The 14359-nt window shown below is 39.3% G+C and overlaps 1 protein-coding gene across 2 annotated transcripts in view; it reads right to left on the reverse strand.

Annotated features, from left to right (window-relative positions):
* The window catches only part of ZNF182 (zinc finger protein 182), a 47448-nt gene extending 33992 nt beyond the window's left edge, over positions 1–13456 (reverse strand). For both annotated transcript variants that reach the window (XM_008048916.2, XM_021707773.1), the window contains exons 1-2: positions 13287–13456; positions 12326–12380 (exon numbers count right to left, since the gene is read on the reverse strand). In XM_008048916.2, the coding sequence (XP_008047107.1) occupies positions 12326–12340 (15 nt within the window). In that variant the 5' untranslated portion in view covers positions 12341–12380; positions 13287–13456. The remainder of the gene's footprint in view (positions 1–12325; positions 12381–13286) is intronic.
* Between the last annotated feature and the right edge of the window lie 903 nt (positions 13457–14359).

Here is a 14359-nt window from a genome sequence, read left to right on the forward strand (position 1 = left end):
CGTTTGATGATCTGTCAAAAAACCTGCTTGCACTGATAAAGGACTTTGGCAAAGGATCAAGGTACAAAATAAATGTGCAAAAGACCATTGCATTCCTATATACGTGCAAAAGACAGTTGCATTCCTATATACCCAGAGGAACTCAAATCATTCTACAAAAAAGATACCTGCACATGCATGTTTGTTGCAGTTCTATTCACAATAGCAAAAGCATGGAACAAACCATGCTACCCATCAAAGCTGGACTGGATTAAAAAATGTGGTACATATACACAATGGAATATCATGCAGTCATAAAGAAAGACAAACATATGGACTTCTCAGCAACTTGGATGGATTTGGAGTCAATCATACTCAGTGATCTATCACAGAAACTAAGAACAAAGTATCGTATGTTCTCACTCATAAGCGGACCTTACACAATTATAATACTATAAGAAAGGGATTGGCAGTAGTGGGAAACTGTCAGGGGAGGGGGGTGGGATTGGCAGTTGAGGAAACTGCGAGGGGAGGGGGGCATACATCAACAAGGGTACCTGCATCAACAAGGGTACCTGCATAATCAATGTTTATATACCTAACCCTGAATTGTACCCCACATCTTTATAATTAAAATAAATAATTTTTTTTTAAAGTCAACAATTGGTTAATCTAGGTGAAAGTATGTCACTGCATTATACTTGCAACTCCTCTGTAGGAAATGACTAACACTAACACATATGGAAATTTGATCAGTCTCACTAACAAATAAGTCAATAAATGAAAATGAGAAATCATCCATCAATTATATGATTGGCAAGATCTAAAAACACTGATAATACATACTTGTGAGGACAATATCCAGAAACAAGCATTCTGTTGCACTATTGGTGACAGTGTGACCTTGTTAAGCCTTTTTAGAAGGAAATTTGGAAATTCCTCTTAAAAATTACAACAGTATTTTTTATTTCAGAAATTCCAGTTATAGGAATCTGTTCTACAGAAATGTCCACACAAGAATACAGACATTCATTCACTTCCTAACTTTCTGTGATAGGATAAAATTAGAAGCAACTCAAAATTCTATCAATAAGGGACCAAATAAAATAAAAATTACGGTACATGTTTGAATTATAATTTTTATGGGCTGAATTGTATCTCCCCAAAATTCCTATGTTAAAGTCTTAACCCCCCACTGTGACTGTACTTGGAAAGAGAGCCTTTAAGGAGGTAATTAAGGTTAAATGAAACCACAAGGGCGAGGCCCTAACTCGAGAGAATTGGTGTCCTTATAAGAAAAGGGATCCTCTCTCTCCATGCACCCACAGAAGAAAAGTCATGTGAGGACACAGCAAGAAAGCAGCTGGCAGCAAGCCAGGAAGAAACCAGCCCTGCTAGCACCCTGATCTTGGACTTCCAGCCTCCACAACTGTGAGAACATAGATTTCTGTTGTTTAAACCATCTAGTCTGTGGTATTCTGTTATGGCAGTCTGAACTAACACAATAACCATAAGCACTTATTAAGAGGGAAAAGGTAATTCTCTGGTCTTATATGGAAAGATGACCACACTTGACCCACTTAGTAAGTAATTACCACACAGTGAAAACCACAAGCTGGCAAACCGTGTATTTATAAGCATTCCTCATTTCAAAATAAAGAAATAGATATTAGATAGAAATGGCAGACTTCCAGTCTGGACATGATGGCCTTGACTCCTCTTTCTCTGCTCTTCCTCATTAGTACAACTATAAACCCTGGAAGTAATGCAGGAGGGAAAAAGGGGATTCTGAAAAGGAGGAAAGTGGAAATAAGACTGGTTAGGGACCCAAGGACTAAAACAACAGTTAGCAGGGTACCTTACAATGCCTCCATCCGAACAAAAGGCAACCCAGGCCTGTATATCTTAACCCCCAATCTAGCAGTCTAGGTAGTCTCAGTCTTCTCCAAAATCAACAGGAGTCCTTCCAATAACACCAAACAAGCCTAAGACACCAGCAAAGCAGATTAATCTGGAGCTTTGCTAGTCTATAAGCAGCCAAGGAAAGTGCTCTTCTTCCCTACTGAGCCTGAGACTTCCTTCCCCCATCTTGACACCCCCCCCATCTTCAAGACATCTGGCAGTCCAGCAGCACTGACAGGGGGATCCCCACACAACAGCACCTAGCTGGGAAATGTTCTTCATCCTTGCTGTTCAAAGAAGCTCTTCTCCCACTGAGAGACTAAGCACCATGTAGATCCAGCAGGGGGAAATCTGATCACAACAGGCACCTTGCCAAGGAAGCTTGTCCCCTGGATAGTGAACTCCTATAATTGCATGTTGCCTCAGCATGCATTTTGAATATGTTGGATTTTCTCATACCAGAAGCAGGGCTCAGTCACCCTTGACATAGTTTCCAGTCCTTCCATAATGAGGTCCTCCCAGTTCCTCAATGTGATCAATCCAGATATATGCCCTATAAAACCACCTGCTGGTGACCACCTCCCTAAAGACAGCTAGATGTAACTTACTTGGCTCACCCCCACTGACCCTCACATCTTGCATGGACTGCACAGATATGCCGCAGTGACCACCTTCCAGTCACAGTGTGATGCCATGGAACTCCTGCCTGCTTGCTCTAAACCCACCAATTAGAACTTCCTGAGAGAAACTCACCTAGGTAGCACCTGGAACCCCAATAAAGGCTTCAGCTCACAAGTCCCTCACTCTCTCTGTCTTGCTCCCCACAAGCTAGTTGAGCATGTGTGTCTAGGAGAGCTCCCTACTTCCCACTGGCCCTGAGAGCTGTGCTGCCCTCTTCTCTCTGGACCTATAAGGAATACTGCTTTATTAGCATACAAAAGATAGTACATTTCAAGGGTTTGTGCAGCTCTATGCCAGGAACTGGGGGCAAAGAACAAATATCTATTTTTTATTTATACCATAGGGTTGGTATTTTTTCAATTTGGGCTTGAGGTTTTTTCTTACAAGAGTGGTTGCAAACTCTAACCCTGCGGGGCTCCAGGGCATATGGTTGTGGATGTTTGCAATGTACCTTTCGTAGGATACTTCTTTATCCTACTGGATGGCTTAATGCCTAAATGTATGACTTATGACCAAGTGTCCTTCTCACAGAAAATTTGTTTATTCTGGCAGATGCCCTCGTGGCTCTTATCTGACTTGTGTGCAGTTTATTCCTACCAAGATAACTACTCTAGGAGAGTCCTGAATAGGAGTGGCCTAGATAGCTTCAGGATGGGGGCTAGTCACCAGAAAAGCCAAGCATAAGATAAAAGAGTTGTAACTTTCAGCCCCTCCCCAAGACTTCTGGGAAGGGAAAAGGGGCTGGAGATTGAGTTAATCAGCAATGGCCAATTAAATAAACAATCATGCCTACCTAATAGAACCTCCATAAAACTCTTAAATGACAGGGTTAAGGGAACTTCCAGGTTAGTGAACACAGTGAGGTACTAGGAGGGTAGCACACCCAGGGAGGGCATGGAAGGAAGCTCTGTACCCTCCCATACCTTGCTCTATGTATCTCTTCCATTTGTTTATTCCTGATGTGCAGTCTTAAAAAAACAAAACAACTAGTAAGCATTAGTAAAGTGCTTTCCTGAGTTCTGTGAGTTGTTCTAGCAAATTATTAAACTGGAAGAGGAGTTTATAGGAATCCTGGAATCTGCAGTCAGCTGGGCAGAAGTGTGGGTAGCCTGGGCACCCCACCTGTGGCTGGCATCTGAAGTAGAAGCAGTCTTACAGGAATGAACCCTTAGCTTGTGGGGTCTACACTAATTCTGGTGCATACATAGGAATTCTGAGGCAGACACAATTCAGTTCATAATATCTTACAAGACTTAAAGAAGCCAACATAAAAATGCTTCGATGATTAAAAATTCTCAGGAGACAAAAACAAAACAGAAAATCTCAGCAAAGAAACAGAATTTATAAAAAAAGAGAACCAAATGGAGATTATAGAACTGACAAATACAATGAACAAATAAAAATCTCACTTAATAGGATCAATAGTTTAGTGGAGATGACAAAGGACAGAAACTGTGAACCTGAGAAAAAATAGATAGAATTTCCTCAATCTGAAAAACAAGGGAAAAAAAACGAAAAAGAAAAAAAAAAAAAAGAAACAGCATCCCAGGGAACCATGGAACTATAACAAAAGATCCAAATGCATATAACTGACATCTCAGATTGAGAAGAGGAAAAAGAGAATGTGGCTAAAAGAGTATTCAAATAAATAATGCCTGAAAACTTCCCAAATTTGCCAAAAGATATATACCTACATATGCAAGAAGCTGAGCAAACCCATAATTCATGCTAAGACATTCAAATTAAACTTCTGAAAACTAAAGAAACAAAAAAAAATCTTGAAAGCAACCAGAGAAAAACACTGCATTACCTATAGGTAAAACAAACAAACAAACATCAACAACAAAAAATATGAATGATAGAAGATTTTCTACCAGAAATCACGGAGACCAAAAAGAAGTATCATAATATTTTTCAAGTGCTGGGGAAAAAATAACTGTCTACCACAACTTCTATCTCTGGCAAAGTTATCCTTCAGGAATGAAGGGGAAATCAAGACATTCTCAGGTGAAGGAAAACTAAAAGAATGTGTCTCTGGCGGACCTACTCTTAAGAAAATGCGTAAAGGAAGTTCTTCAAACACAAAGGAAGTAATAAAAGAATGAATCTCAGAGCATCAGGAAGGAAGCAAGAACAATGGAAAGAGCAGGAAAATGACTGATTAGTTATACATGCATAAGGAGGAGTAGGGAATTAGAGGTGGGGTAGAGAATGAGAGGTAAACTTTCCTAAGGATAAGTCTTCTCTCCAGAGGATGATTTAATCAATCATGCCTTTGTATATTCACATCTTTTTTCTATTCCTAACTAGTCTGGATTTTTATAGGGTGCAACTGTTCCATATGCAATGAAAAAGAAGTCTATTTCTAAGAGCAGCAGAAGAGAAAAATGTTTGGGATCAGAGATATCCCACAATGAAACTAAAATAAAAAGACATGTGAGCACAAAACTGCCTGGCGGCTCATCAATACAGTAACTATTGTTTGTCAAAAGCCCACAGTCTTGGTGATAAGAAGCAGCTAAGGTGGCAGACAAGTTTCGTACAATTCCATCTAGTTGGTGCTAGGCAGCTGGAGCACACAGGCACACACCCAAGGATCTTGGTTCTTGTGGGCAGTGCAGTACAGCACAACACTAGGTATCTTGTTTCAAGATGCAGTGAGCACATTCTACTCTGTCTTTCCTACTGAATACAGATATAAAACTTGGACAGAATGCATGAAGTGGTAGTTTGATGACTCTGAAAAGTTAAAAAAAAAAAAAGGATCAGGTAGAATAGGGGAAAAGGTAAGAATCTGAAGTACTACCAAAAATGGACTGTGAGTTTGCCACTTAATCTCTTGTATCCTCTAGCTCAGGATTAAGGCAGCATCAAACCAAGAAGAGAGCACTGAGACACAGAAAGTGCCCAAGAAGGCCTCTAGACCTGGCTTGAGGAGTGGTAAACAGAACTCCTGAGTGCAGCTGGGGGAAGTGTGTAGTAATAGTAATAGTGGGGTAAATTAAGTTCCAGTTTTCTGTCAGGAGAACAAGGGGGGGCCACAAGGAAATAGAAAGTACATGGAAAATCATGGAGAGGAGGAGTTCAGGAAATCAACCCCATAAAATCATTTACCCACTCCTGGGCTCACCCCCAAGCTGTGCATGAGTAGATTTAATCCTAAACAGAAAAGCAAACAGTCTGAAAACTAAACTAAGAGACAAACCACTGCCTATGTCCTAGAGTTACCAGAGGGTAGCACACAGATAGGATAGGTCCCAATGGCACTGCATAGGTTTGAAAAGTGAACTAACACTGAAACTACAAAACACAGAAGGCTGATTAGAACTTGCAGCCTGAACTCAACTGAGTTAACTGCTGATCAGAAACAAAAACATCGACATTCTCCATAGGAGTCTTACAAGATCATAGTCAAAATGTCTAGGACACAATTCAAAATTACATGGCACACAGAGAACCAGTAAAATATCAACTCACAGCTGGGCATGGGAGTTCACACCTGTAATCCCAGCAATTAGGGAGGCTGAGGCCAAAGAATTATTGAGCCCAAGAGTTCGAGACCAGCCTAGGCAACATAGTGACACCTTGTCTCTAAAAAAAAATTTAAAAATTAGCTGGGCATGGTGGCATGCACCTGTAGTCCCAGCTGTTTGGGAGGCTGAGATGGAAGGATAGCTGAGCCGAGGAGACTGAGGCTGTAGATAACTGTGATCATGACAATGCATTCCAGCCTGAGTGAGACTGTGACTCATAAATAAATAAATAAATGTCAACTCATATGAGAAGACAATCAACAGTCACCAACACCAACACCGAGATGACATTGATGTTGCAATTATCTGAAAAAGTCTTTAAAATAGCTATTATAAAAACACCCAAGAGACAAGGGCAAATTCTGGGGCCAACAGAAAAATAGAAAAGTCTCATCAAAGAAACAAAAGATATAAAGAAGAACCAAACAGAAATTTTCAAACTGACAAAGATAATAACTGAAATAAATCCCCACTGGTGGACTCAATAACACAATAGAGATAATAGAGAAAAGAGTGAGTACACGTCAAGCAAATCAATAGAAATTACCTAATCAGAAAAACATAAAGAAAAAACAAACAGATATTCTCAGACCTGTGAGACAACATGAAAAGGCCCCAAATTCATATTACCAGAGTGGTAGAAGGAGAGGAGAAAGAGGGTAGTACAGAAAAATATTTGAATAAATAATTCCTGAACACTTCCCAAATTTGGCAAAAGACAAAAATCTATGAGTTCAAGAGGCTCAGCAAGGCCCAAATAGGACTACCCCAAAGAAATTCACACTCAGGCACATCATCACCAAACTGCTGAAAACTAAGGACAAGGGGAAAACAACACATTACTCATAAGAGAACAACTATTCAAATAAACAGAAGGAAGTGGAACAACACTAAAGTTCCAGAAGAAAGCAGTCCACCAAGAAATATATATGCAGTGAAAATTTCCTTGAGAAATGAAGGTAAAATAAATACATCCTCAAGGAAGAAAAATTAAGACTGTGTTGCCAAAGACTTGCTCTGAAATAACTGCTAAAGGCAGTTCTTTATGACAGGCAACTGATAGCAGAAAGAAACTTGGATCATCAACAATGAAAAAAGAATACCAGAAGTGGTAAAAATATAGACAAATATAATGGCTTACCCTTCTCCTCTTACGTTCTTTAAAATATGTTTTGACAATTGGAAGGAAAATTATGACATTGCCTATTGGGGTTTTCAATGTATGTAGAAATGATACATAAGGCAACAAAAACATAAAGGGGTTTATTAGATGATAAGGTTCATACACTCCACTTAAAAAGGTAAAATGTTGATTCTAAGCATATTGTATTAATTTAAATATATATGGTAATCTGTAGGGCAGTCACCAAAGTAAACTATGTAAATATATACAATCAAAAACACAACAGAGAATTTAAAATGTAATATTTTAAAAGTTCAAGTAACCCAAAAGAAGGCAGAAAAAAATGAACAAAAACAAAAGAAAAAACAGAAAACAAATAATAAAATGGCTATTATAAAAACCTAAATTCAAGAGTATTAATAATCACATTAAATGCAAATGGACTGAGCATCAAAAATTCTCAAAATGAATTAAAAGATATTACCCAACTGTTATGGACTAAATTGTGTCCCTCCTCCCCACCCCAAATTTATACATTGAAGTCATGAAGCCCCAACCCCCAATGTGACTGCATTTGGAGACAGGGCCATTATGGCGGTAAATGAGGTCATAAGGGTAGGATCCTAACCTGACAGAATTAGCATCCACGTAAGAAGAAGAATGGCCACCAGAGCTCTCTCTCTCTCCACGCATGAGTAGAAGAAAGGCAATGTGAGGATACAGCAAGAAGGTGATCATCTGCAAGCCAGAAAGAGTGCCCTCACCAGAAATCAAATCATCTGGCACCTTTATCGTGAACTTCTAGCCTCCAGAACTGTGACAAAAACATTTTTTTGTTGTTTAAGCCCCCAGCCTGTGGTACTTTGTTATGGCAACCCAAGTACACTAATATACCTAGCTATATACTGTCTAAAAGAATGTATCTCAAAGATAATATAGGTAGGATAAAAGTAAAGATGGGGAAAAGTATACCATTAAAATATTAGTCAAAGGAAAACTGGGATGACCACATTAATAACAGCCAAAGCATATATATATATATATATATATATATATATATATATATATGCACAGAGCTTCAAAATATATGAAGCAAAAATTGACACAACTGACAGGAGAAATAGACAAATCTACAACAATACTGTATACTTCAAAATTCCTTTTTCAGTACTGATAGAACCAGTAGACAGAAAATTAGCAAGAATATAGAACTAAACAACACCATCGGCTGCCTGAATGCAGTTAACATATAACAAGCACTCCACTAACAAACAACAGAATATACATTCTTTTCAAGTATACATGGAATATTCACCAAGACAGGTCATATCATCAGTCAGAAAACAAACTTTAGGCCAGGCACGATGGCTCACACCTGTAATCTCAGAGCTTTGGGAGACTAAGGCGAGAGGATCACTTGAGATCAGGAGTTTGAGACCAGCCTGGGCAACATAGCAAGACTCCATCTCTACAAAAAAAAATTTTTTTAATTAGCTAGGCATGGTGGTGCAAGCCTGTAGTCCTAGCTACTTGGGAGGCTGAGGCAGGAGGATTATTTGAGCTCATGAGTTCAAAGCTGTAGTGAGCCATGATAATGCCACTGCATTCCAGCCTAAGTGACACAGCAAGAACCTGTCTCTTAAGAAAATTTTTTTAAACAAATTTAAAAGCATTGAAATCATGCAATGTATATTCTCAGACCATAATACATTTTTTTCAAAAACTAATAACAGAAAGATAACAGGAAAGCCTCCACATATTTGGAAATTAAACATCATTCTTCTAAATAATATCCTGGCCAAAGAAGAAGTCTCAAAGAAAATTAGAAAAGACTTTGAACTGAACCAAAATGAAAATACGACATACAAAAATGTGTGGCATGCCACTAAAGCTTAGAGGAAGTCTTATAGCCTTAAATGCATACACTGAAAAATTTTAAATCAATAATCTAAGCTTCCTTCTTAAGAAACAGAAAAAAAGAGCAAAAGAAACACAAAGCAAATTAAAGAAAGAAAGTAACATAGAAAATAAATCGAGGCTGGGCACAATGGCTCACACCTGTAATAACCAGCACTTTGGGAGGCTGAGGTGGGAGTACTGCTTGAGCCCAGGAGGTCAAGACCAATCTAGGCAACACAGTAGAATCTCGTCTCTACAAAAATAAGAATAAAAAATAGATTAGTTGGGCATGATGGCACATGTCTGTAGTACCAGCTACTCAGGAGGCTGAGGCAAAAGAATCTCCTGAGGCCAGGAGGTCAAGGCTGCAGTGAGTCATGATTGTGCCACTGCACTCCAGCCTGGGTGACAGAGTAGACTCTGACTCAAAAAAAAACTTTTTAATAGAAAAATAGAGAAAAATCAATGAAACCAAAAGTTGATTACTTGAAAAGAATAATAAAATTTATAAACCCCTAGCAAGACTGATAAAGAAAAAAAAGAGAAGACACAAATCACCAATATCAGAAGTGAAACTACAGATATTAGAAAGATAATAACGGAACACTACAAATAACTCTTCACACACAAATTTGACAACTTAGACAAAATGGATCAATTTTTCAAAAAAACAAACTAAAAAACACAAAAAACACAAACTACCAAAACGCACTCAACATGAAAAAGACAACATAAATAGACCCAGAACTAATAAACAGAATTTTTAGATAGACGCCTCCTCCAAAAAGAAAACTGCAGGCACAGATGGTTTCACCAGCATAGTCTACCACATATTTAAAGAAAAAAAATGACACCAAATTTACACAAAATCCCCCAGAAAATAGAAGAGAAATATTTTTCAACTCATTTTACAAGGCATTATACCCTGATACTAAAACCAAACAGAAAAAAAAGTACAGGAAAAGAAAACTAAAGACATATCCCTTGTGAACATAGGTACAAATGTCCTCAACAAACTGAATCTACCAATACATAAAAAGAATAATACACCATGACCAGGTAGGGTTAATTTCAGGAATGAAAGGCTGGTTCTGGATTATAGATCTAAATGTAAAATCTAAAACTATAAAACTTATAGGAGAAAATCTTCATGACCTAGAGTTAGGCAAAGCGTTCTTAAACAAGACAACAAAGGTACGATCCACAAAATGGATAATTTATAAATTGGACATTTTCAAAATTGAAAATTTTTGCTCTGAAAAATAAAAGAATAAACCATACACTTGAGAAATACAAACCATGTATCTGACAAAGGACTTATATAAAGAATACATAAAGAACTCTCAAAACTCAATAGTAAAAAAATCCAATTTAAAAACGGGCAGAAACTTTTGAACAGACACTTCATCAAAGAGGATATGCAAAAAATAAATAAGAATATATAAAGATGCTCAACATCTTTAGCCATTAGGGAAATGTGGGTTAAAACCATGAGATACCACTACATACCTGTTAGAATGACTAAAATAAAAAATATTGACAATACCAAGTGCTGACAAGAATGTGGAGCAAATGGAACTTATACATTGCTGGAGGAAATTAAAAATGGTTCAACCACCCTAGAAAACAACTTGGCAGATTCTTAAAAAGTTAAACATACACTTACCATATGACCCAACAATCCAATATCTATTCCGGAGAAATGAAAACGTAAGTTCACACCAAAACCTACATATGGTTGTTTCAAGTAGCCCTACTTATAACTGCCCAAAACTGGAAAGAACCCAAATGTCTTCATTTTTTTGAAAGCAGGATTTATTGAGAAGACAGAAAAGCTCACACAGTGGGAGGGGACCCAAGGGGGTTGCCCCCAAATGTCTTTCAATAGGTAAATGGATACATAAGCTGTGGTACATTTTTACCATGGACAATAAAAAAGAAAGAACTACTGATACATACAACAACTTGGATGAATCTCCAGGATACTGTGTTGAGTGAAAAAAAAATCCAATCCCCAAAAAGTCACATACTGTACGATTCCATTTATATCGCATTCTTGAAATGACAAAACCCCTGAAATGGGGAACAGACTAGTAGTTGCCAGAAGTTTAGAAATAGGTATGAGGAAAGAAGGGCAGCGAACGTGGCTACGAAAGGACAACTTGAAGGACCCTTGTGGAGATGGGACTATTCTCGGTTTGACCATATCAATATCAATATCCTGATTTTGATATTGCACTATAGTTTTGCAGGATGTTATCATTGAAGAAAATAGAAAAGGTTACACAGGATTTCTCTGTATTATTCTTACAACTGCATGTAAACCAATCACCTCAAAAGAAAAAGGTTACATAGTATGTGACGTTCTTGAAGAGACAAAATTATAGGAATACAAAACAGATCTGTCATTGCCTGAGGTTACAGGTGGAGAGGATATGACTATAAAGGCATTGAATAAAGAGTTTGAGGGGTGATGAAGCTATTATCTATCTTATAGATCAGTTACACCAATCCATACATGTGCTAACATTTATCAACCTGTACAAAAGCAAAATCAATCTTACTGAATCAATCTTACTGAAAGAAAAAAATCAATCTTACTGAAAGAAAAAAGGTGGTGGGCTGTAGGTATCTGAAGAACTTTTGTCTCGACCAAAAAAAAATTTGAAGTCCAACTGAGAAGATTACTTCAGGAAAATCATTTGAAAGACCAGTAGGTTCCCTAAGAGCTTTCATGCCCAAATTACATTTTGACACGATGTCTCCAGTTCACTGAGGAATGCTGTAGGAAATATCTATAGAAAACCAGAGACTGCATTTGTCACCAGGCTGTGGCTGAGGACAACTCCACTATACACAGGAAGACCCAGCAAAGAAATGCCTTGAAATGCAATTTCAGGAAACCTTGACTTCTCCTGAGGGCTTGGTGTACTCTCTCCTGATGAGAAAGGTGTACCAAGGTACTGATTATGTTTCCCTTTGGCTGCCAGAAAGCTCAAAGAGAAAGTGACAGTTCAACATTACGATCTGTTATACCGTAGGTCCTGCACATGTCCACATTTTAACTTGGCCTTGATCTGCTGTCTCTCATTTTCTCTGATCCTAATCCTTATTTACAAATAATTTCCTATTTTATGGCAGAGATTCCCACATATCTCATCACATCCATGGTAAAATGGAGGAATGAACAGATAGACAACATACTTACCTGGATTTTGGCCATTTCCTGTTCCTCTTGGGAAAAAGCAGAGATGAAAGCTGAGCTGGAACAAATGGAGAAGAATAGAGCATATGAGGAGACCCAATCAGGTTTTCAGTGTCCAGAATTATCTGCCTAGAAATCTCCTCATACTAGCTGGCCATGAGGCCACTCCATGGAAGAGTTTGGGCAACCATGTGGTTTTAACCTATGAATTCTGACTCTTTTCTTCATGTGAAGATGGAACACAAGAGGATAGAGATATAGATAGATAGATAGATAGATAGATAGATAGATAGATAGATAGATAGATAGATGATAGTATACTAACCCAAAAACTGTATTTTTAGGTATTTTCCTTAATGAAATAAGTTATCATAATGTATCATAATTTATCTGTAAGTACCTTCATCTCGGCACTGATATTAATAATGCCAAACTTAAATGATCCTATATGATCCACAATAAGGGATTAATAATAAGGAAATATAGGGCATGAAATGCTATACAGCTGTTATGTTATTGGAAGTGAACACTTATTATCTATATACTTTGTGGTACATCTATCTCAACAAAGTTTTTTAAATGGTATAGAAAAAATGTTAAGCTGCTTATTAAACTTCTAAACAAAAACAAAGTAGATCTTAAAAACTGCAGGAACCCATTTTAAAAGTATATGTTAAATGTTTAAAAGGCATACCTCTGTACACACTAAAAAGGTCTAAGAATGGACATTTCAAAGTGTGGGGGGGATACAATTAGTTCTTTTTTATTTTCTTGTCCCATTTCTTAAGTAATCTACAATTCAAATATGTTCTTTATTAAATGCCCCCCAAACTGAACTCTAAAACTATTATCCCTATGACGTTTTACCTCCATGCCCACCAGGCCCCACAGCAGCAGGCCCCACCCACCCCTCCCTGGCCCCAGTGGTCAGGTGAGTCCTCACAGGTGCCTCTTCTCTCCTCACCTCACTGGGGCAGTCTCGCCCAGGAGCCGGAAAGAGGCCTTCAGATGCAGTTCACTTCAGCTGGAGTATTCACACCAAGCCTCCACCTCGGGGCTTGGGCAAAGGGAGGAGCGGGGCGCGTCTTAAAAGGGGGCCTGAGGGATGCTCATGAACCCTTAGCGCAGGTCACTGCTGGAAAATGTGTAAAAGTCAAAATTTAATAAGTCCCATTCAATCCTGACTAGCCCCATAACTTTGTCCCACCATTGAGCCCCCAGACCCTCATTCACTGACCTCTAGGTTCCCCATCACTCACCCTCCCAACCCTCCCTTCACTCACCCCCAGAACTCCCCATCACTCAGCCCGCGACCCCTAGAACTCGCGCCCTCAACCTCACTCTCCCGCGACAACAGATTTTCTGCTTGCTGCTGAGGAGACCGTTATAAGAACTGGCCCCGAGAAGCGCTTCCGCTTCGGGATCGACTCTCTGGCACCGCAGCCTTAAAGAGCAGCAAACGCCGGTTCTGCGCACGCTCAGTGGTGCCTTTGAGACACCGTCCGCCAATAGTCAACATGGGGCCACGAAGGTGACGGCGCCGCTGCGCAGGCGCGGAGGGAAGGCGGCCGCGCCGGTGACGTCACTGCTTCGAGGCGCGATGACCGCGCCCACCGCGTCTCTTACCCTCGAAGGGTGCTACGCAGAGCAGGTGTTTACTTTGTTCTGTGCAGGCTGGCATTCCCAAGACTTCTGACCCCGATTTTCTTAAGGCGGGGCGGGGGAGGAGTGTCCAATTAAGGAAAATATTCTAGCGGGCGGCAATTTGGCATCTTAAACTTGGAGGGCAGCAATGGGGTAGCAGGTGTAATTGAACGGGAAGATAGGATGCGAACCTGAATTGCTCTGAGTGCACAAAGACTAGGAAGTAGGGAAAAGCCGTTGTTCCATCCAGTGGCTAGGGCTGGGAGGTCACATTGCAGCATTTGAAGGACGCTGGCAGACAGGGTCGACAGAGTCGGTATGCAGACAAACAAACTGAAGAATAAATAAATGGCGATATGGGACACAACCCCTCATACCCGAGAGTAAGGGGGG

The sequence above is a fragment of the Carlito syrichta genome, unplaced genomic scaffold (genome assembly GCF_000164805.1).
Source record: "Carlito syrichta isolate Samal-C Ts95f unplaced genomic scaffold, Tarsius_syrichta-2.0.1 Scaffold50662, whole genome shotgun sequence".
In the NCBI taxonomy this organism is placed as follows: domain Eukaryota; kingdom Metazoa; phylum Chordata; class Mammalia; order Primates; family Tarsiidae; genus Carlito; species Carlito syrichta.